The sequence below is a fragment of the Montipora foliosa genome, chromosome 8 (assembly GCF_036669935.1).
Source record: "Montipora foliosa isolate CH-2021 chromosome 8, ASM3666993v2, whole genome shotgun sequence".
NCBI lineage: Eukaryota > Metazoa > Cnidaria > Anthozoa > Scleractinia > Acroporidae > Montipora > Montipora foliosa.
The window spans coordinates 32,665,198-32,689,509 of record NC_090876.1 but is presented as its reverse complement, the minus strand read 5'-3'; the positions used below and the strand labels follow the sequence as shown (position 1 = coordinate 32,689,509).

The 24,312-nt window shown below is 40.9% G+C and overlaps 1 protein-coding gene across 1 annotated transcript in view; it reads right to left on the bottom strand.

Moving 5' to 3' along the window:
• Nucleotides 1-12,699: 12,699 nt before the first annotated feature.
• The window catches only part of LOC138013215 (programmed cell death 6-interacting protein-like), a 41,683-nt gene continuing 30,070 nt past the window's right edge, over nt 12,700-24,312 (bottom strand). The window contains exons 15-17 of the mRNA XM_068860231.1: nt 14,840-14,934; nt 14,464-14,537; nt 12,700-13,829 (exon numbers count right to left, since the gene is read on the bottom strand). Coding sequence (XP_068716332.1) covers nt 13,498-13,829; nt 14,464-14,537; nt 14,840-14,934 — 501 coding nt within the window. The 3' untranslated portion in view covers nt 12,700-13,497. The remainder of the gene's footprint in view (nt 13,830-14,463; nt 14,538-14,839; nt 14,935-24,312) is intronic.

Below are 24,312 nucleotides of genomic sequence, written 5' to 3'. Positions count from 1 at the left end.
TTAGAGATGATAAGTATAAAAATCTGGGAGACACCACTGTTCTGGCACGCGAAATTTTCTCTTCCGGTTGCCGTCCGCGTCACGGGTTTTTTCTCAGGCGCGGTTACAATTCCACATTACTCAATATGGCAGCCATGGCTTACTAAAAAGAGCCGAAGTACCTTTGTCAACCAGGAGAAAAATAAAATTTGAAGACTATTTATCGCTCTATCGGAAAGCCTCGCGAATTACAAATCTGGAAACACTTCATGGCAATCTTTTAAAAAAAGTTTCAAAATTTTTACAATTAAAAAAAAAAATTTAAAAATTTAAAAATTTTTAAAAAATGGCAGCAAAAAGGAAGACTTCATTCTCCTTCCACGTGTTCCTTCAAGGTATCTTTCCTGCTTTCCTTTTCGCAACTTATGACGCCATGTTTTCCTTTCCAGAACTCATTGCGCTCTTTCTAGTTCTAGGCTTTTCAGGGCAAAATAAGATGGCTTTCTCCGTCCTGATGTGAATTCAAGACGAATCATCCGTATTTGACGTAAGTTCCGTCCTGAAAATCCGTCTATATAGACGGATCATCCGTCCAAAATGAACACCGTTCCGTTTTCACACTAAGGCGGATTATCCGTCTCTAGTATGAAAAGGGACAATGTTGGGAACTTTTCTGAATGTTTCGAGAAATAAGAAACGTCGCGTTGCAAATAGCAATTTGATGAGATTATCTTACTTCTTTCAGCGCCACTCGCCACTGGAAAAGTTGGAAATTTAGAGGCGTATGTAAATCTAAATTTACAACCTGTAAATTACAATTTACATGTTTTTTAAAAGATATTTTACATGTTGTTGTTTCGTAAATAAGATTTACATGATATTGACATCTTTTGTTGATTCTGTAAATTCATTGGAAATTGGAACTTACAGGAACCTTTCGTAAATAATATTTTTGTTAATATTTGAAAGAAGACTGATTTCGGGGGAATCAGGGACGCGGTGAAAATGAGTTAAAAAATTTGCATACGTGCGTTGAAATGTGATACGCGGGGAGACAGGAATTTTATTTCTCTGAAAAATGTTTTTGTCATTGTAGTGTAAAATGAAGTTTATTTGGGAAGGCAACAATATTTCTTTAACTTGCTGGTTAATCCAATTTATTGCTACGACTTACTAGTGCTAAGATTGTTTACATGAAACTCACGCTTTTTATGACTTTTGAGTGTCATGAAATTACATCATTTGCGTGACAATATATCCCTTTACTCTAACACAAAAACATTCAGATAGTAACAAACTTTATATTTATTAACCATTTCTTCTGCTTTTGTGCTTGTCAGCATTGTAATTTGCGATGCTTCGCAAGTCTGTTTTTGTATCTCATTGATGTTCGGATTTTCAATTACATGGCCGCTCAACCTCGCGATTGTGTAAATAGTTCACCCTGTAGTCAAAATAGATACGTTTCTCAGAAACCCGACAAAGAAGGCTTCCTGACTCGACAGGTGAAATGAAAATATTCAGTTAAATATTACAACAAATTTAAAAAAACAAAGACGGAAGTTTCTTGGCTAAAAAGGACGTTGTTTTACTCTAAAAACAACGAACGATTAACATTCCTTCCCGTAGTTCATTCAGTTCACGAACACCTTTCTGGTTGCCTAGCCCGTGATCAATTTCTTCCTTTTGACAAAACATCATGACCTTTCCATTCGTTCATAAAAGTCAAAGACTGCAGAATTTTTCGTGTTTTTACGATCGATTGTCATTAATCTTTTGATGAGAATTTGATTCAGAGTTTTATATAAAACTGTGTTTTTTTCCTTGTCTTTTTCTGTTAACTCCTGGCTTTTACGGTACCTTTTCGTGCAAACGTAAAGCGAAACAATGTTTTGACCTGGCATCAGATTAGACTAACAAGAAGAGGAATTATGAAGCGGAAACAACAGGCAACCCAGTGTACGCCTTATGGAGCGTCTAGTTTTTGTAGTCACAAGTTTTCTCGTTTGTCGTGATTGACTGGTTCCTTTTTTCGGCCAAATATATCCTTCGTAAGGTTTGGTCAGTACGTAATGTCTATCGTTGGCGAGTTTGAGTCGGTCATACGAAGTTTTAGTGGGGAATACACTTCAACACGTGGGCTATATATTTCGTCGATTTATTTCACGTCTTGAAAGATATCTATTGAAGATATCAGATTATCGATTTTGCGCTTGGACTCCAGAAGAGTTTGGTTCGCATAGGATTCTCAGTATCCTAATATTAATTTTCATACTGGCCATATCACTTAGTCACCAGTCACGTTTGATGAAAACTTGGTTAGCTTTGATGGACAGTACGACCTAAGAAATTGTAAAAAAGTTACTTGCTGTTCTCAGCCTAATTCCGCCCCAATTGGCACTAGTTGATTTCAATCCCCTGATCAGTCAAAACATTAGAAGTCATAACTCAATTTAAGGGACAAACTGTATGTAAGAAAGGAAGACTTTGTAGTCAATAACTAAGACCAGTCATTAACAAATACCAGATGAAATATGAGGGTCCCTCCAGAAAGTTCTACCAAAATCTGCCCACAGTGAGCTCAACCTCGTCACTAGGGTCTCTCTTCTTCCCTTCCTTGGAGCGGGAGAGAGAGAGAGACCCTGGTCTGGTCTGGTCACGTGTGTCCCAAAATCTGGGATGTGTCATTGATTGTATCTAAGGGAGGGGCTTATTTGTCTTAAAATATTCATCACTTAGTGGGGGGAGGAGCGGCATGAATTTTGACCAAAGTTACATGTAATACGCGACAGATTACGCGCTTTGTGAAGTATGGAATATGGCCAGTGGTGGTAAAAACAAGCCTAAAAAAAAGTATAAATCAATACCTACTGGAACTTTATCTTGCTGCAGACTTTGTAAATCGACTGGCGAAATTTATTTTAAAAATCTCTTCGCAAAGGCAAGCAGATTACTGCTTATTACAGCGGAGGATATTTTTGGAAAATCCTTAGAAAAGGGCGAGTTGCCCCAACTACTGTACATGTGTAGACCCTGTAAGAGGCGACCTAACAACTTCAGGTCGTTCAAAGCCATTATCATAGAGTCTCAAAGCTCGTTTGAAAGAGTGAAAAGGTGCGTTGAAGTGTCGCCATCTGTCCCTCACCCTTCGAGCAAAAGCGTGAAGGATTCCGAAAAGAGCAGTAGACGTGGTCTCTCTTTTGATAGCAGCTCCACTGGAAAGGAGGTGAGGAATTCTGGCTTTCAAAACTTCTTGTGCTGTTTTAACCATTTTTGCTCAAGTGCATTTTTGCTTAAGTTACTGCTTTGCAAAACTGACCTGTTCCCAAAGATCGAGCTGATAAAATTTAAATGTATTTCAGAACGAGTTGCCAGAACCCTTACTCGCGTATGCGGTCAATACTCAAGGATTTCCTTCGGAAAATCAGGTAAGTTTTACTATATAAATAGGCTTATGTATAACATTATTTTATTTCATCGCTAACAATTTTATTCCACCGATCTCGGCAATATGTGAAAAGTTGCGAAGATGTTTTCTTGAAGATGTGACTAATCGTTTCTTTGAACATCTTTCCGCTTCCCTTGTCGGCTTTCTCCGCGGTCCGCGACTTATACTACCTATGACCCCAAAGAAACTTAAATCTCGCAAAGCAGACAAAGAAAACCTTCGATAAATGGAAAAGGTCTTTGCTTTAACTAATTTTTTTCAAAATCTTCGTAACACATGTTTACGAACGGGTTACGTACTTTTGTTTGTCTAGAATACCTATACAGTCTTATAATGAAATGGAGCTTGTGTTAATTCACTGTTAATTGTCAACTGAAAATAAAAGCGTAATAATCCAATACGACTGAAGCTGAGATATATAAAGAGAAATAAAGAATAAAATAAGTTTTCATGTTTGTATAGAAATTATCGGCATTCACATGTATTTTTTGTGGGCTGCTTACATGATTCGCGGCTAAGGACCAAATTCGCGGACGAATTAAGGGCTTGCGATTACGTTCACCTTTTTTCGAATTACAAGAGAAATATTTCAGTTTGGAAATTGCCAAGAATATTTCGCTGGTGGTTATTTTGATAGACTGACGAGTAATGTTGTGCGTTTAAACCCTTTTGTAGAGGCTGTTCTCACAAGTGGATAGAGAATTATTGCATTTGGCCAGATAGGAAAGCAACTCAGTATTGAGAAAAAGAGGATATGCATGATGGCTTAAACAAGATGAGTTTTGCAAGAATTGTTTATGAGATGGTGAGTCTCTGCCCCACCGTCTTCTCCGTCTTATCCCAGATGATAGAGCTGAACCATGACCCAGACAAGACAAGAAGAAACCTGTTTTTTGGCAAAACAGACAAGAAGAAACCTGTTTTGTTGGCAAAACAGCGAAGCAATCTTTTCCACAAAAAAATGGTCTCAAGACATTTCACTTGTTTTGGCCTAAGATTAATATCACAGTAGCTGCTGTTGCAAATAGCGAAATGGAGACTGCTATAAAACATCGCGAGAAAACAAGGCGATTGCGTGTTCCTCGCGTCCTTGTCTCAATTTGATGTTAACAAAAAATGGTCAATTAAGTTCGTTTTTGAAGGGCCCCTCCCAGTTGATTTTCATTGTCGCTCTGACACGTGACCAGACCACACCAGGGTCTCTCTCTCTCTCCCGCTCCAAGAAAGGGAAGAAGAGAGACCCTGGGGACGAGGTTGCAGTGAGCTAAGATGGTTCTTTTAAAGACACTGCAATCACCGTCCAAAGCCATGTACACCATCATTTTTACCCAGGGTATGGTAACATCTTTATCTGATTGTGAACAAACATAGTTATTGTTTGCAACACTATTTGTGTACATTATAGAATGCACAAAAACTATTGGTGGACATCCTTTTTAAGTTATGTCATGTCAACCGAATACCAGCTTAAGATTGCGATTGCTGCAAGTGCAATGACCTTTATTCAAGTATTTTGCACAATCTGCACTTTATGGGACCACCATATTTCATATAAATTTTTGTTCTTTTCTCAGTGATAAATAATGCTTGGTACTTGTTAATTTGTAAAGTTGTATGGCACTTGTAGTCTTATTCTCTTAGCTATTGAAACTTTAAAACTTGTAATTTTAAATTTATGACTTCAATTTATTTATGATTCCTTCGGGTGACTTTCTTCATTAAACGGGACAGTGAGACCCTTACAGAAGATGAGATTCCAGCCTTCCTGGCAGCCCTGCAGCGGCTTGGTATAACTCTGGAATGTTACAATGGGGCCTACAACAATGTCACTCATCCCAGTGCTGCTGAAACCACTGCCCAGTTTAACCAAATGTGTGTTGAACAGGTGCAATCTCCAAAACGAGCAAAACTTGATTATACGATAGGAGAAAGAGTATTCATTTGCTCGTCAATATCATTTGGAGAAAATGAAATGTAAAGCTGGGTATCATCAGCATAAATATGGACATTAGAAAGATAGCAACTTGTAATTTCAAAGAGTTTACCAAAGTATAAGACAAAAGCAATGGGCCCACACAAGAACCTTGAGGCACACCCCATTCCTGATCAAAAGTATCAGACAATACATCATTCACAAGTACTTTAAATAATCTCCCAGTTAAATAAGACTTAAACCAAGAAAGAACTAGTCCATCAAACCCAAACTTATGTTGCAATCTAGATAACAAAATACTATGATTAATAGTATCAAAAGCCGAGCTTAAGTCCAAAAGCGCTAATAGAGTAACATGACCCCTATCCATATTCAACAAAAGATCGTTCTGCACCTTAATAAGAAGGGCAGTCTCAGTACTATGATATGCCCTATAAGCAGATTGATGAAAAGATGGGATATAGATTATTGGACAGCAAGTACTCATGCAGTTGATTAAATGCAGATCTTTCCACTAATTTGGAAACAACTTGAAGGTTACTGATTGGACGATAGTTCTTAAGTATAGGGTCAAGGCCACGCCTCTTCAACAAAGGAAGTGCTAGAGCCATCTTCCACTCACCAGGGAAGTGACCAGACGTAAGAGACAAATTAATCATCTTAGTAATAGAGGGAAGAAAAACATCAATACAACCACTAACTAAACAAGCAGGTACTGGGTCTAAAGCACAAGATTTTAAATTTGATTTCGAGGCATTTGTTTCACAGCAATGAGCGCGGGGTAGCACTGCAAGATCTCTTTCGCTTTTTAAAACTCCTGCATATAACTCACATATAAAACCCTGTTTAACGACCACGAGGTAAATCTGTTCAGAGGTGGAGCCAATATCAATACAGCTTAGCCTCTGGATTTAGGTTCAAGTCTACAAAGCATTGCTCTCCTCGCCTGTGTTTTTCTTCTTTACATCAAGTACATTTAGTCATCCGGAGAAATCCTTGACTATTGCTACCTCGTAGCCTCGTTTACATACACGAAAACAAAGATGGCAGATTATTTTTGGCTATTTAAACACATTTAGTCCAAATGAGTGGCCAAGCATGACAATACTGGTAAAGAACTTTCGATTCAGAAAAACTTTTTCTAGACCGTACTTTCCCTTTAAAGGGAAAGTACGGTCTAGAAAAAGTCTCTCTAAATTACTAAAACTTTTCCCCAGGAATTCGAAAATCATTGCCGTTTTGTCCAGTTGCCTGTTAAAATGTGACAAGAGCACTTTGAAGTTGCCTCTTCCGTGACTTGGAGAGAGCCATCTTGGATATGACGTGTTATGAAGTAGCAATAGTCAACAAACGTGTAAGACCTTACCAAGTTCTTCGATCCCCGATCACTTTCTCATTCTTGTGTGAGGCAGGCCTAATTTGCAGGTCACAGGTCGCAGGTCGCGAGTTGCAGGTCATTGTTTCACCAATACAAAAAGTATCCTAAACATTCATAAAAGCTAAGCTTAGGCCTAAAAACTTTAGTTAGGCCTAATTAGGCCTAAGGTTAGCTTTTAAGAATGTTTAGGATACTTTCTGTATTGGTAAAACAATGACCTGCAACCCGCGACCTGCGACCTGCAAAGTAGACCCGCCGTCTTGTGTGACCTTTCTGCTTCGAGAAATTCAAATGTAAGATGAACTATGGTAAACGGTCCTGTGGTTCAATAGGTAGTAGGCCATATAGGCCATAAGTTTGACAGAAGCTCAAGTCACTTAATACTTATAGATTTTCTAGTCAATCAAACTAGGCGGCAAAAATCAGCCAGAGCAAATGTAAACAAGACAAATACCTTGAACATACGACAAAGAAATATTCGACAAGCGTACCTTTTTCACTTTCTTCCTACAGCGACAGCTGTCTTCGATGCTTCAGCAAACGTATTTGTTTGCTTTCACACGGGGAATCGTTTAATTTAGAATAAGCCGACGAAACATTCAGATGTTGCTCAATACACGTAGCAAGGTTTTTCACATCAACAATTACTGCTATTGGGGTGTACGCTTTCGATGGGGATGAAACTAGACACATGTCTAGACTTGAGAACACATATTAAAAAAAAACCGAAGCATACACCGGAAAATTAAAATTTAAAGAAAAGTTGGCCGGCGAAAATAAAACGTGAATGGATTCCTCAAACGTAAAAACCTGACTGCTATATTGTCTGTTCGGGTCTGTCATTTTAGCAAGGAGGACTTCAAGCGGGACCTTCAGGTGTATGGATGTTGCAATTGGTCTTGGTGACATTCGTTTCATACGGAAATCTAAGTCAACTAGTCCAAAATATCATTATATTGGAGGGAGAAAACTGAATAAAGCCATATGTAGACGACTTTCACTGTTGTACGCTACTAAGCGTAACTTGAAATGTGGTTAAATTTTGTTAGCAGTATAGAAACTACTGAAACGATTTACTCTTACCATTTGATGGAAATATATAAATCGATCGTTTGTTTTGAAGTTGTAACAGGGATCTCGTAGAAAGCCACGGTAGACAGATTAAACTTGATTTCCAGGCATTTATTTCACAGCAATGAGCGCGGAATAGCACTGCAAGCTCTTTTTCGCTTTGTAAGTAATTAAGTTCGACGTTGGCACGGCAGTAGCGCGACGTTTGAAACCATCGAGTTCGGCAACTTGAATTTAGTTCGTCACGACAATTAAATTCGACAGGGACTGTCGTGCTACACGGCACTGGCTCGGCATGGTTTCAAACGTTGCGCTACTGCCGTGCCGAACTCAAGTCATAAATTATTTTAATACAGTTTTGATTATTTTGCAATTTCTACGCATTCCTCCCAGTTGTATACTAAGAAAAAATATTGCGTTGCGCAGAAGTTTGGGTGACTCGATTGCGACTCCAGTTATAATCGAGAGTGCTGATATCGAAGAAGTCGAAGAAATCAATGATTCAGAAATTGCCTTTTTCTGCATTAAATTATTATTCGACATCATCTGGTAGATGTTCTACGGATACGCATTCAAGTGAATTAGAGGAGGAAAACCAAAAAGTTGTCTTTTGAATCTGCTCTCGCTGCACGTGATCAAAACGATGTTCCACCAGCCTATGTTTCTTTGCAGACGCTGGCACGATCGTGCCACAGCAACGTGCTGAGTTTCGTGGAATGAAACCAGAAGAGGAATAATATAAATGAACACACTTTGAGAAGTGATCTTCTCCTTGCAATAAAACAATGTAATATGGACTGTTGTACCAGTTGTCGTTGCCTTCTGGCGTTTAAAATCGCCTTCCTAAAGCAAACTTCCTCCGGCCTTCCCATTTTAGCTGCTGTTGTATATTTGCAACCGCTGGATGAAAGGATTGTTTTATCGGTTCTGGCTTTGATTTTGAATTTGGCGCGACTGAATTAAGGACGTTCTCGCCCAAAACGTTCCCACGTACAGATTTTTTTTTTAACTTGCCACGCAGAAAGGGAATGATCTACTTTTGACCAAAAGGCAAAAAAAATGGGGGGTCACCGTGCTTGTTTTCGAGATCATGAGGTGCACTTTCCTAAGATTGCGATATTTTAAGACGATCTCAGCTTACAACTGTCAGCAATAAAAAAAAAAGCTACATTAGTGAAATTTAGATCAGGTAAACGTACCCAATTCAACATAACTAATATAACTAAACAAACTTTTGCAGTTGATGTCTTTTTCCGAGGTGAAATAGACCTTGAAAAACGATACATATTAGTCTAAGAAGGAAAACTTCGGTCGCACGAGAGAATAAAAGGCGAAATATTTGTAACTTCTCACGAACAGATTTTTTTTGTCTTTTGTTAAAATGGACAAAACCAGGAAAGGAAGTGATCTAAGGAAAGAAAAATGGGGGTCACCGAGCATTCAAGAGAGTAAAATCGTTGCGAAGTTCTCAAGGCGATCGTCTATTCGCATTGTCACGCCATTGCGTGACATTTCCGAGAAGACCTGGGTCCACATCTATCCCATGACGCCACATGCTTTCACGTTTCATTTTTGTGGAAAATGTTTTCGCCTTTAGCATCGTGTTTACCTTCGTGGTCTGCGATGCATGGCGTGTGCGTGACAGGCGCGACAAAATGCGCAGCAGCGATGGGCACGAACGTCGTTAATGAAACAACCCCGTTACACTGAAGAAAACTTAAAACATGTATGGTTTATTTTCCTTATTATCTCACCTGCCTTAGTACAAAATGCCTCTTTTAATTAAAGGAAAAAAGGCGCTCGGAGGATGTGTTGCTTAAGTGACAGAGCGCGACTGAGGCTGTCGATCAAAAATTGAGGAAGAACTTACAGTGAATATGAAAAATTCACATTGTTTATCGAAGGTAAGTTCTTTCGAGATGTCCCCGTAGCATTGAATGTGGAAACAAGTAAGTTTTAAAGATTCTGCCGAAAGGCAGATAAATACTGCCCTTCAAGGTCGACAACTGATGATATATATACAGTATATAGTTGGCTTGGGTTAGAAAGTCGGGCCGTGTTTTCGCAGTTTGAACATACCGTGAGCTTCAGAATAATGTAATTTCATGACACCCAAAATGCCCAAAAAGTAGAACGAAACATTCCAATAACCACTCAAAACGCTTGAAGAACATAAAAGAAATACAGCAAAAGGAAAGAGAAGCATGGATGGACATATATGGACAAGATTTGAAACGGATTGCATTTGGGTAATCTCGAAAAAAATGGCCCGACGTTTTTCAAGTTTATGGCGGGTGGGTTTTACTCAGAATCACTATCCAGTGGATAAACACTAGAAAAAACCCGAAGGGGATTATCCAGTGGATAGTGATTTATCCACTGTGGATAAGTTGTAGTTCTCGTGAACTTTGGATAATTCTGGTTTTGCAGGGGCGTTTACCATTTGCACGGAAAATCCGGTTGGAATGGAACGCTGGTAATGGTACAGGATTTTCGAGAAAACACTGACAAATCAAAATGGCGGCTTCATCTGCAGTGTCGAAAGGTGGAAAAAGAGGTCGAAGTGAACCGGGTTGAGTGGGAGTTTACAATGATAGAGGATTTTTCTGGTCAATTCGGTTGGAACGGGAAAAGAGGAATACGTCTGAGGATTCCATATTTTTCGGAAGCTTTCCGTTGAAATGAGCTCTACCATTTGAATTCCAACTGGAATTTTTGGTTTTTGTTGAAAAGTGGTAAACGCCCCCCGGGTTTCTGTATACCGGTTTCCGGATTCTGGATTCGGGCTCTTAGTGCTGCCGGTCACAGGGCAATAAGGTATCAGGGACGGCACGTGTGATCGAGTAAATTAGTTCTCACTTAGAAAGCGTCGGTAGTCAACATTAACTCACTACAGAAGATATTAAGGTAAGAATAACTTTGTTGTGATGTAGTTAAGCACAACTTTTCAAGTAGTGTGATACCTTTAATTTTGTGACTCAGTTCAAGAACTTGAAAACGAAATTCTTTTACAAACAACAATTAATTAACCGCAGAGATATCTCTGATTAAGCAAATTATTTTCAAACTTAACTTGCAAATAAGCGCTCATCCTTGAGTGGTGACTTTTTCTTTAATGCTAGAGGCCACTCTAAATATTGTTTAATTAAAATCAAAAAAAAAAAGTCTGCGATCGTTACCACGTCTACATGCAATACTACAAAAAATTCTAACACCCACGAATGGTTTAAAAATGCACTGGCGAAAAATCTTTTTGAATCCGACTGATCACCATTGTAACTGCTTCGTATAATCACAGCTAACCCAGGCTCACTGTGTAGAGAACATATAAGGCGAAGTTTAGATCTGAAAATTTGCTAGAAAATGGAAATAAAAATCGATAAAACTTACCATGTGGTGAGCTGTTGTTGTCTTTAACGAAGTTTCGGGGAAAATGGTCCCCGTTCACCTTCCTTCATAATATAGTGACAAGGTAGGAGACGGAAGCTAGCTTATGGACTCCGATCGACCCAAAACAAGCACGATTTTTTTCGCGAAAATCGAATCCAGTCGCTAAATAAACATGCCAGGCTCGTGGAACATGAATTTCTCTAAACCATGAATCCACTAAAGCATCTCCAGGTAGCAACGCGAAGCCACCAGACTCCGTAAAACTTGTAAGTTAACCTGTTAAAATGGCGGCCAGAAAGCGTTGTACTCGCGAAGTGTCCCATTCAAAATGAAACTGAACTCTAGACGCCTGGTGACGAGTTTAATAAGTTCTGGAGGGAGGGGAGTCCCACATTGCTAAAAACAAAACTCACTGAGCAATCTGGGACTCCCCTCTCTCCAGGGAAACTTATTATACTCGTCACCAGGCTTTTTGAATTGGACACTTCGCGAGTACAACGCTTTCTGGCCGCCATTTTAGCAGGTTAACTTACAAGTTTTATGGAGTCTGGTGGCTTCGCGTTGCTACCTGGAGATTCTTCAGTAGATTCACGGTTTAGAGAAATTCATGTTCCACGAGTCTGGCGTGTTTATTTAGCGACTGGATTCGATTTTTGCGAAAAAAATCGTACTTGTTTTGGGTCGATCGGAGTCCATAAGCTGGCTTCCGTCTCCTACCTTGTCACTATATTATGAAGGAAGGTGAACGGGGACCATTTTTCCCGAAACTTCGTGTACGTATATTAAAGACAACAACAGCTCACCACACGGTAAGTTTTATCGATTTTTATTTCCATTTTCTAGCAAATTTTCAGACCTAAACTTCGCCTCATATGTTCTCTATATTTATCTACACACAGTGAGCCTGGGTTACCTGTGGTATAATTAGGAATCACTAAAAACGTGTTACTTTTGATGTGGTGTTTGAATATTATGATTTCGGCAAAGATCTGACAGTCATGTTTGGGTTGCAAGTGGCATTTACATTTGGCGCTCTCAAAACTCCGCGTTTAGTTTACCCGAAAATTTTATTTCACAGAATCACAGAAGAGACATTATTTATTGCAACGGTTATAGTCTTAATTGGCAAAGCAATGTACCAGGTTCGACTTTTTGCACGTGAATGTAGCCAAATTGGACCGTGAAAAAATACATCGCAAAGTAGTTAATTTCATAAATTTGTCACAAATTCTAGTTTTTGCCAAATTTAAATTAGATAACAGTAAATAACGTGGGAAGACCTCTACTAAGTTAAAATAAAATTGTGTATGTTAACGCATTTTCTTTTCCAGGCGATGAGACGAAAAGATCAGTACTTTTCGGGTAGTTTACCTGCTCAAAGAGCGCTCAGGGTACAAAAGTCGCTTCAAGGGAAAAAGATTTATTGTAGCGAACTAAAAATTATATTTTTGTAATACGTTACAGAAGACCTTTATTGTGACAAAGTTTAAGAAATTTCGATTTTTCTATGTTGCATGACTGTAGGCGATATTTACAGTCAAGCGCTCTTAAGTAGTCAATGTGTTTTTTTTATTGTCATGGTCAACAATGATAACGTAAGAATTTTTAAGACTGACTCGATGAAGTCTGAAATTTTATTACTAGTATTGCTATTTTTTTTTTATTGTTGACCTTCTCTCCTCCTCTCAAAAGCAAACTGAAAAAGAAGGGAGAAACTAATAGCAACACGTAACATTGCCTCCCGAGCAAATGAATCTGGTCAAACTTGAGTTACGCTTATGACGGATTCAATAACTATCAAATTGAAAAACACTTCTTCACTAAGGAAACAAACCGGCTCGAATCAATCCGCGAAATTTCATCCCATTGCGAATATTAGTATTGCTTCAGTTTTTTCTCCAACCTTGGAACCGTGCAACGCTAGGAAAGCTTTCTGACACCATTTCCCTTTAAGAATATAACACAAATTTGCCAGGTACATATTTTTAACATGAACACTGAATAGAGTTGAATTGAAAACGAGGGCCAGCTTTACTTATCTCTCGTTCCATATTCTTCACATTTGTTAAGTACGACAGTAACTAAAGAAGTCAAACCTACCATTCTAAATCTAGATAGAAGTGGAATCAATTTATTAACTCTTTGTCAGATCCTGAAGTGTCCAATCCACACAGCGAAAGGTCTTAAGAGTATTTTAACGGCACAGAGAAGAGACTTCAGACGGTAAACTGACAAATATAAATTGGATTGTGATGCTCTTTCTCGGCAAAAGAAAACAAAAAAAAAAAAAGAACGTTGTTAGCGACCGGGGTACTGCCCATGAGGCGGGGGCTGTTGGCCATGTGGGGGGTATCCTTGGGGCGGTGGCGCACCATATCCACCAAAGTAATAGCCAGGAGGTAATGGGGGTGTATAACCCGGCCCTGCTGGGGGATAATAACCCCCGTATGCGTAGGGCGCGTAGCCAGGCTGCGGCATGGGTTGGTAAGGACCAGGAGGGTATTGAGGAGGAGCTCCGCCAGGAGGTGCCGTCGGTTGATTAGCTGCGGTAGGGGCAGGGAATGTTGTTGTTGCAGATGGCTGCTGGGCTGATGGTGGTGGAGGGCGTGGCGGAGGAACAGTGTGTCCACCTGAAATTACACAAAATATGTAAAGTAAGAATTGAATCGAGGGCGAAACGAGATAAGGAGAGCTCTGATTTGCCACGTTCTTTTTCACCTTAACAAACCCTTTGTTAAGATTTTAGAAGGGGGTCGAATAAAACAAAAATGAACAGGGGTGTGTTTCTTCTTAGAAGCCAAGTCCTTTCACCAGCTAAATCCATTTCTCGTTTCCCCGGCTAAAGACATTACTTTGTTCTCTTCAAAAAATTCTCTTGAATGAGATAATACGGGCTTACTTAACTAAACAACAGCAAAACTGTGCTTATTTAGGAAGATGTTTCATACACGAGTCCTGATTCTCACATCCTATATCATTCTGCAATATCCGTTCCGTTATGCTGAAACATCACGAGCTGAATTCCACGTACATAAATGCTGACGAATAACCTGACAAATATCCAATGCAGTTATACCAAAGAAATATACGGTGTAATCCATGGCAATTCGAATGACTACGTTCTACCATGCCATACGCAAAACTAGAACTGAGGGCTTAGAAAAATCACTACAACATAAACCCACAAGATGAATGGTTCCTGGATCATTAATGCAACGGCATTCCTGCGTTATAATTTGCTTTTTCGTGTTTTGAACTCTGTACCTGATGGTTGGTGGTGAGGCGGGGCTTGGGGAGTTGGTTCTGGTGGCTGACTGGCAATTGACTTTTGAAGATCTCTGAAACGAGAATAACATGAATCCGCCGATTAGACTGTGAAAAAAAAAACGGCATTTTGAGCCTTGCGTATTTTAACAAAAATATCAGCGATTGTGATTTGGATGCCATCCAACTCACAACAACCTTTTTTTTTTAATTATTTGTACATATAAAAAATTGTCAAGTCCTTTTGTTGTCATGCCCATAATGAATTTTAAAAGTTGCCAATTTAGGACAGCATCTCTCCGTGTGAATTCTAGACTACCAGAGCTACCAAAATTTGTTTCCACTTGTTAGCGTATTTTATCAGGATCACTCTTACCTTGACAGCTCTTCTCTTTCAGTTTTGCGAGCAAAAACGAGATCACTGGTCTTCTGTTGATATCGCACAAGTATCGGGGTGAAATCGTTATAAAACTGAAAAAAGAAAGACCATAATTACAACTCCGCCCGCTATATTACGGACTTTTTCTATTTAAGAGAGGCCAAATCCAAGGAAAGGCGAGTACGAGAACCTTGGACAACGATTGGCCTGAGGAATATTTTTTCTCCCGCATTTGAACAACTGGGACCTGGGGCCCGTTTCTCAAAAGTCCCGAAACTTTACGTGCCATTTTCGGACGTCACAATTCCCTTTGTATTTCAAGAATAGAGAGGACTTAAGTCGTCAAACTTCACAGTCATTTTTCTTTTTGTTGCCTTGAAAACATGTTAAAAGATCGGATTTCCAAAACAAGCCGTTGGCAGTTTCACAAATGGCTTTTCGGGCCCGAAAAGTTTTCGGGACTTTCGAGAAACGGGCCCCTGACCCGAGTTGCTCGAGGCCTGGTTAGCGCTAACCAGCGTTAAATGCTATGGAAATCTACAGATTCTGATACCTCTTTACTAACGGTTACAGTGCTAACCAGCCTTCGAGCAACCTGCCCCTGATCGCTACTTGGTCGTTGTTACCCTTTGAAGTAATTAGCAACCTGTCGCCTCCGAATAACCCTAATTCACTACTTGCACAATCCCATAATACACCGTTAAACTAGATTTAAAAACTTATACACAGTACCTATAGAAGCGTACGAGCTTTCGGCTCCTTCTCGGAGGCTTGTTCACATATAAATGAAAAACAAGAATTGTGGACCGGTAAACTGTTAACGGTCACGTGATTTAGCAACACGTGACTGCAACAGATTGTCCCAGATGTGGGGGAGCAGGTATCTTCCAGTGTCACGGTTCAAGTCCGGCATATGAACCCGGATATAAACAGACCGCACAAATATGAATCCATCTGACATCGCAAAGCTCCTCACCATCTGTCTCAACTGCACTTATTTTGTGTTTGATGGTCAGTTCTACCGCCAGATTCACGGAGCACCGATGGGGTCACCAGTCTCACCACTGGTCTGCAATTTATATATGGAAGCCTTTGAGGAATCAGCTATTTCGACCGCACCCATCCCACCTGGGTGGTGGCTCAGATATGTGGATGACACTAACTGCAAGATAACTTCATGTGATGCCGATGAATTTACACAGCACCTGAACAGCGTCGATCCTAACATACAGCTCACGACGGAAACAGAGTCTAATGGAGAATTAGCGTTTCTTGACACGTGTACTGTACGGCAGGATGATGGCTCACTGAGAATCAAAGTGTATAGGAAACCTACCCACACGGACCAATACCTCAACTGGGAGTCAAATCACCCACTGGAGCATAAGATGAGCGTTGTCCGTACCCTGTTTCACAGGGCCAATACAGTTCCAAGCCACCCTGAGGACACCAAGGCGGAGCTAGAACATGTCAAGGCAGCCCTCAAAGATTGTGGATACCCGGAATGGGCATTACAGCACTCAGACAGCACCAACAAATCTCAAAAAAGCCAACACCATCTACCTATTAGACGAACCGCCATCGTCATCCCATACGTCAAAGGGCTGTCCGAGGAGTTACGACGCATATTGAAACAACATGGGGTGGACACTATATTTAAACCATACAATACCCTCAGACAACTGTTGTAGTTTCCGAAAGACCCACAGAAACAAGAAGACACTTGTGGCCCTATTTATCGGGTAACGTGCCAAGGGGTGGACTGTGGCAGCTCGTATGTGGGAGAGACCGAGCGGACTTTGAAATCGAGGTTCGCGGAGCATCTTAGACCAAGCTGCGCTTCGTCTGAAGTCTCACAGCACATACACAGGGACTACCCTGGACATAAGGTTGAAGTAGAGGTCTTAGACCATGAAGATCGTTGGATAGAGCGGGGCATCAAAGAGGCCATCTATATCCGGGTTCATAGGCCGGACTTGAACCGTGACACTGGAAGATACCTGCTCCCCCACATCTGGGACAATCTGTTGCGGTCACGTGTTGCTAAATCACGTGACCGTTAACAGTTTACCGGTCCACAATTCTTGTTTTTCATTTATATGTGAACAAGCCTCCGAGAACGAGCCGAAAGCTCGTACGCTTCAACTTTCTATAAGTACTGTGTATAAGTTTTTAAATCTAGTTTAGCAGTATGTTTTCACCAGTACAGTGTAACATTCATAAAAGTATCCATAATACACCTCTATTACCTTCCAAAACGTTTGCATAACCATTGTTTGCAATTTCTCCTGGGACATGAAAATGTCCCAAGAGAAGTCGAAAACAATGTCTATGCCATTTTCTTTTTTTTTTTGGGGGGGGGGGGGAGGGGGGTAAAAGAGGTGTATTATGCGGTTTGTGCAAGTAGTGAATTACTCTCCTTTTCACTTTTCATTAAGAACTTGAATTGGTTAACGATAAAGTGCTCACTCGAAGTTAATTCAGCGTGTCCACTAAGCAAAATGACATTCCTAAGGGTGTCTTCTATGACAAGATACTACTAAAGACTTGTTTTGTTCTGTCTAAAGAAATTTATTTATACACCGAATTCACAAATGGCAGCCAACCTGGGTCGACTTAGCGGCCAAACATGACATCGACGCGTTTTAGGATATACATTCAGTATTTTTGTGGAGGAAAGGAGAAAATGAACGATCGACGTGCGGAAAATTACATTCCTGGTTCTTCTTTAAGTGCCAGAAGGTCATCGGTGTTAAAAAATGATGAGCTAAGGTTTTTGGGTGAGATGTTGGAACGATTCTGCTTAAAGCTCAAATTGTAAAGAGGTAAATTTTAAACTTTAGTAAGCTTACATCGTTCGATCCTGCTCAGGCCTTATGTCATAATTGTGTAAAATCAAGTCATCTGTTTGAAAAAGTTAAAAAGTGCTCTTGTTTTTCTTTTTGTTATTGCTTTTTTAAGAGTCGAAGAATACATTATTCAAGGGAAAGATAGTTCTCTTATTGATCCGGATCGACATCCGGATCCGAATTTGTTATACACAAAGGCTAAGCGAAAATTTGCCAAGCAGGGTGCGAGTTGTGCAGTTGTTGATTCAAACTCTGGTCAGGATTGAAGCTTACTAGTGCATGCCTCTTCAGGATTTTGGTCCGCTCACTGATTAAATCTTGTGTACTTTCACTTTCAAACAAGGACAATTTACAAATTTTAAGCGTAGGAGCCAAAGAGTGGTTACAATAACCAGTCTTACACGCCACGCATGAACAAGCGGAGTTCCACAACACTGGCTCCAGACACAATACACATTGTATAAACGTAACCTTTCCTTGTACTTGTACTTCAGTTCCCACGGCCTGCTCCCGTCTGACCTTGTAGCTCAGTCGGTAGAGCGGCGGAGATCTAACCCGAAGGTCGTGGTTAGGTCGAAGAGATCTAACCCGAAGGTCGTGGGTTCGATTCCCACCCTGGTCAGAGTTTTTCTCTGTCCTTGTGTGGGCCCATTTTTATCAGTAGGGCTAATGCTCACATGTTTCATATAGGATAGAAAATCTAGCACTACACATTACACTCTATTCAGTTAACTCTGTTTAAAATATAAGTGCTACACTGCCACCGTTTGTATAAACGTAACCTTTCCTGAAAATTAGGTGGTTCGGTTTTTTTGTCTGAAGCAGTGATATCACTTACAGCGAAATTAAAGTGCTTGTCTTCGCTAGTGCATTCTATTCTTAAGATGCTCGTCCTCATAGGTTCATAAGTTTCGTTTTTTCCACACATACAACAATACAAATTAATAATACATTTTACAGAAATGTGGAGGTTTGCGAGCGAAAACCTACAGGGTTAGTAGTGTTTGCACACCTAATCTAGCATCGATACAAGATATTTATATCTAATTTTAAATAGCAGGCAGACATGATAGACTGCGTCGTGGAAACCAAGAAATAAAATAAAATAGACTATAATTAGGTTAATTAATAAGTGGAAAGTAAACAAACAAAACTAACGAAACAGCAAAACAATGACACGGTGCAACTAAAGCTAGACAGGAAGACATTCTCGGGCTTTGGATGTAAGCAAATAAACTTTAAGCTCATTTCTAAAGCTTTGGAGAGAGAAAGCATGTTTGTATGTTAAGGTATTTTATTCCAATTATCGGCTGCGGCAAATCTAACACTGAATTTGTCATAATTAGTTCTGGGCCGAGGTATGAACAGATTTTGGTTTTACCTTGAACGTGTGCAATATCGAGGGGGTGGTGTTTACACTGCACCACTATACTAGGCAGAGTAGCCTGTGTACAGCCGCCCGCTCTCCGCCGAAAAAATCGGAGAGAAGCAACTGTGATTTACTGCTAGTAATCGTGTTCCCAATCTCGTACCCAGAGTCCTCGGGCTTCTTGTTCAGCGGGTGAGCGCCCGGAGAGACTCTGGGATAATCGACTTGAACTATATTTTTGATTGGCCGCTTGCGTAACAATGGCAGTCCGACAGGAAGTCGGTAAGTAATTCGGAAGCCCCAGAATTTGGAGGGAGATTCAAAATCTAAGACTAGTTTCAGTGCTGTTCGTTTTTTTCTACCTCAGAAATATGTAAATCACAAAAATAAAAAACCACGAGGTTTGAATTATGTCTTATACCGTACGGGAATTTTCCCACGCTGCTAAAAAGTGATTACTGTTACTGCTGCAAAAGGGGTGTAGACAAAACGTGGACCCCCCTTTCTGGACCCCCTTCTGGGCCCCTTTCTGGACCAGGAAAAAAAGGTGGAAAAGGATCGAAAATAACAAAATTAAATAAAATAAACGAACAACTGATATATAGTTTCGATCGCACGATACTGAATTACCTTCGATTTATCATCCAACTCGAAAAAGAGTGTTCCCCTGTGTACACAGAGTCTTAATTAATTTCCGAGTTTTCATTATCTGCGAGAAACAGCACCTTTTCCCCAACAAAGTCGACTGTACTGTGTAGTCATAGAAGTCCAAGGCTTTCCGGGTAGGTACGTTATGTATGGGGACATATATTGTACCGTATTCATAATACGTACCTTCAATCGGCGACAAAATTAGTTGAGACAGTTGCCAACAGAGCACACTGCCAACGACACATTCATTGTTTGCAAAGAAAACTTGTCCAGAAAGTACGTTTCCGGGATACCCCTCCCTCCCCCACCCTAATCAATGTTGTACCGCTGTCGACAAGGCTCCTAGAAAACAGAAAAACACAACATTGTCCCGGGGGTGCGGGGGAGGGGGCCACTTGCGCCGCCGAGCAAGAAATCGACTCTAAAGGATAAGAGTGTCTCAACAATTTTGACGCCGATTGTCTGTATGAAAAAACGTTGTATAAAGTGTAATGACGACTTCTGATAAGCGTTTTTTTGCATTAACATATGAAATATACACATTTCAATAGCGTCTTTATGCGTTGTCATGTCATATAGGCATCAGAACATATATAAATCACCTTTTTCTTTATTTAATACGGTGATGTAGCAGCCACTGGTAGGATTGCAGACATTTCAGTGTCGAACATGGTTTTCACACTGAACATTTCTAACGAGATAAGGGCATGTTTACGCTTGCCATCTATTTGCGAAGGGGGGAAAGTGAATGATATTGTCAGGGAAAGTGATATCTCACGGGCTTCGATGTACCGCATTCTAAAATAAGAGAAATTTTAACGCAAGCAATCACTACCGAGAACGTCAATTACAACGGCCAAAATGCGGATGTCGAACGTTCAGTGATGTTAAGTTCACGCCACAAACGCTTATTATTGAGAGAAAGGACATCGTACTAAATAATGACAATTTCAAGACGATTTGTGCAGTGTTTTGGATTTGACATACCTTGAAATAAAGTGATACTTTCGGAACATTGCGTGACGTTTAGCATTCCCTTTTGAAATTCCATTTCAACTTGTTACAAGGGATATGACCCATAAAAAAAGAGGGAAATATAAATAGAAAGACAATTTATAACTCCTGGGACAAAAAAAGAGCAGCAAACAGTGCTGTACTCTGATTTTAGGAACTCCGCGGAGGAGTGGCCACGAGTAACCACGAGTAACCTCGAGTAACCATAATTAACAAGTAGAATAATTACATTATCTTTTTATAATAATCTTGTGGTTACTCGTGGTTACTCGTGGTTACTCGTGGTAAATGAGAAAATATTGTTTCTTTACTCCCAAAAACATTCATTTCCCACCAAAACCAGCTCTGCAAAGCATCTGCGACAAGGTGGAAAGTCTTTTTGCACCGACGCAGCAATTTGAGCGTGGAAAGTACATGTGTTCCCCGGCTGTAAACAGCCACCATGTCTGTTTCGCGTTCATCCGCGACACCACTTCGACCAACAAAATCCGCTTCTTCTGATGAATTGGAGTTAGAGGCATAATCCTTTAACAAATCCATACTTTAACGCTACTGACAAATAGCGTATAAAAGAAGGCAAAAGTGAACAGGTCCTTTGCACTTACGTCACAATCTTCGCTTCGAACAGGACAACGCATTTTTCACACTCCAAAACGAGAATAATAAACTATCCGCAATTTTTTAGACCTGTAAAAAGTCTTTCACTCATGTCGTCATATTGACGGACAGACTGGACTATAGGTGCCCGTATAAAGGGTATAAAGGAAGTTTTCTGTAACAGACAATCGGCGACAAAATTAGTTGAGACAGTTGCCAACAGAGCACACTGCCAACGACACATTCATTGTTTGCAAAGAAAACTTGTCCAGAAAGTACGTTTCCGGGATACCCCTCCCTCCCCCACCCTAATCAATGTTGTACCGCTGTCGACAAGGCTCCTAGAAAACAGAAAAACACAACATTGTCCTGGGGGTGCGGGGGAGGGGGCCACTTGCGCCGCCGAGCAAGAAATCGACTCTAAAGGATAAGAGTGTCTCAACAATTTTGACGCCGATTGTTGCTTAACTTACTTAGACGCTTGGACTGCTTGAAGCGCTTGGTTTCCTTGGTTTGCTTAAAGAGCTTAAATTACTTGACGTGCTTGGGTTGCTTGAGCATCTCAAGCAACCCAAGCACCTCAAGTAACCTAAGCACCTCAACCATCTCAAGCAACCCAAGCACCTCAAGCAACCTAAGCATCTCAAGCAACCCAAGCACCTCAAGCAACCCAAGCACCTCAAGTAACCTAAGCACCTCAAGTAACCTAAGCACCTCAAGCCTCTCAAGGAATCCAAGCATCTCAAGCAACCCAAGCACATCAAGCATTTAAGCTCTTCGAGCAAACCAAGGAATCCAAGCGCTTCAAGCAGTCCAAGCGTCTAAGTTAAGCAAGGTAAGTAAGATACGGTACAGTGTATGTCCCCTAAGTAAGGTATGTATTATGTATGGCTTACTGTATTTTATGTATACGGTACAATATATGTCCCCATACATAACGTACCTACCCCAAAGGGTATTGGCCTTGGACTTCTTTGACTACAAAGTACAGTCGACTTTGTTGGGGAAAAGGTGCTGTTTCTCGCAGATAATGAAGACTCGGAAATCAATTAAGACTCTGTGTACACAGGGAAACACTCCTTTTTGAGTTGGATGATAAATCGAAGGTAATTCAGTATCGTGCGATCGAAACTATATATCAGTTGTTCGTTTATTTCATTTGTTATTTTCGATCCTTTTCCACTTTTTTTCCTTGGTCCAGAAAGGGGTCCAGAAGGGGGTCCAGAAGGGGGTCCAGAAAGGGGGTCCAGAAAGGGGGGGTCCACGTTTTGTCTACACCCCTGCAAAAGTACCGTGGGAAAGCATTATATCAGTCTCTTTGAGGAGAAATCCGTGGAATAAGGTCTTGTCGAAGCCATTCAGAATTACGGAAGCATCAAATCCTAGTAGAGGAGGACATTTGTGTCGTTTCCACAAAAATTTGTCGATCGTGTTGCTTGCACGATGGCATTTTGAACGATGGAATGTATGCTGAAACACTAAAAATACTTTTACTGAAAGCGTCAGAGGATTCATCTTCACTTGCTCTTACAGCAAACCAATGATCATTTCTCCAGTTTCTTTGTGTGTAAGGCTAAAATTCTTGTTTCTCGAACACTTTCAACCCGCCATTTCCACTGTTTACGCTTTTCTCTTTTCTGTTTCCGGTTAAACTGAAGCATACGTAATAAGACCGGAACCCACGTTTCCTGGGAAAATGGAGTCGATTATCCCAGAGTCTCTCCGGGCGCTCACCCGCTGACCAAGAAGCCCGAGGACTCTGGGTACGAGATTGTCGTGTTCCGGAATAATTTTGCACACATTATTAAGTGATCTACGCTGCTCAGCCCCATGAATCTCCATCAGTGACTTTACGTACCTTGGCTCCACCATCTCCAGCAGTCTCAGCCTGGATACCGAGCTGAATTCAAGAATCGGCAAGACATCAGCAGCAATGGCCCGCCTGTCAAAGAGAGTGTGGGAGAACTCCATGCTCACCATTAAAGACTCAAGTGTATCAAGCCTGCGTGCTCAGCGCACTGCTGTACGGAAGCGAGAGCTGGACTCTATATGCCCGTCAAGAACGCAGGTTCAACAGCTTTTACCCTACGCTGCCTCAGAAGAATCCTCGGCATCTCTTAGCAGGACCACGTCCCCAACAAGGACGTCCTGGAGAAGGCAGGAACTCTCAGCATGTTTGCCCTGTTTACTAAGAGACGCTTGAGCTGGCTTGGCCATGTCACCCGCATGCAAGAAGGCAGACTACCCACAGACATTTTGTACGGAGAGCTTGCCACTGGCTCCAGACCCACAGGAAAGCCAGTACTTCGCTACAAAGACGTGTGCAAGCGGGACCTCAAGGCGGGTGGCATTGCACCAGGAGATATGTCCAGAATGCACACAACAAACAAAAATGGCAAAATTTCGCCAACAATTTGGAAAAGAAGAAATAAGTTAGATCAAAATCGCCAACAACTTAGAAGCCAATGCAATTGAGCAGACAAAAGGGGCCCCTTGGCAATCCGGAGAATGTGGCAAAAATGGCAATTTTGTCAAAATCGGCGACAACTTGCAAGCCAATGTAAATGAGGAGACAAGAGAGGCCCCTTGAAAAGGCGGTGAATTCGACGAATTTGGCAAACCTGGCGAAGATGGCAAATTTGTCAAAATCGCCGACAACTTGGGAGCCAATGCAAATGAGAAGACAAGAGGGGCCCCTTGGCAAGCCAGCGAATTCGGCGAATTTGGCGAGTCTGGCAATTTTGTAAAAAACGCCAACAACTTAGAAGCCAATGCAAATGAGAAGACAAGAGGGGCCCCTTGGTAAGCCGGCGAATTTGGCGAATCTGGCGAAAATGGCAACTTTGTCAAAATCGCCAACAACTTATACGCCAATGTAAATGAGACGACAAGAGGGGCCCCTTGGCAAGCCGGCAAATTTGGCCAATGTTGCGAATTCGCCAAAATCGCCATATTCGCCAACATGGCTGGCCACCAATTATACTAATTTA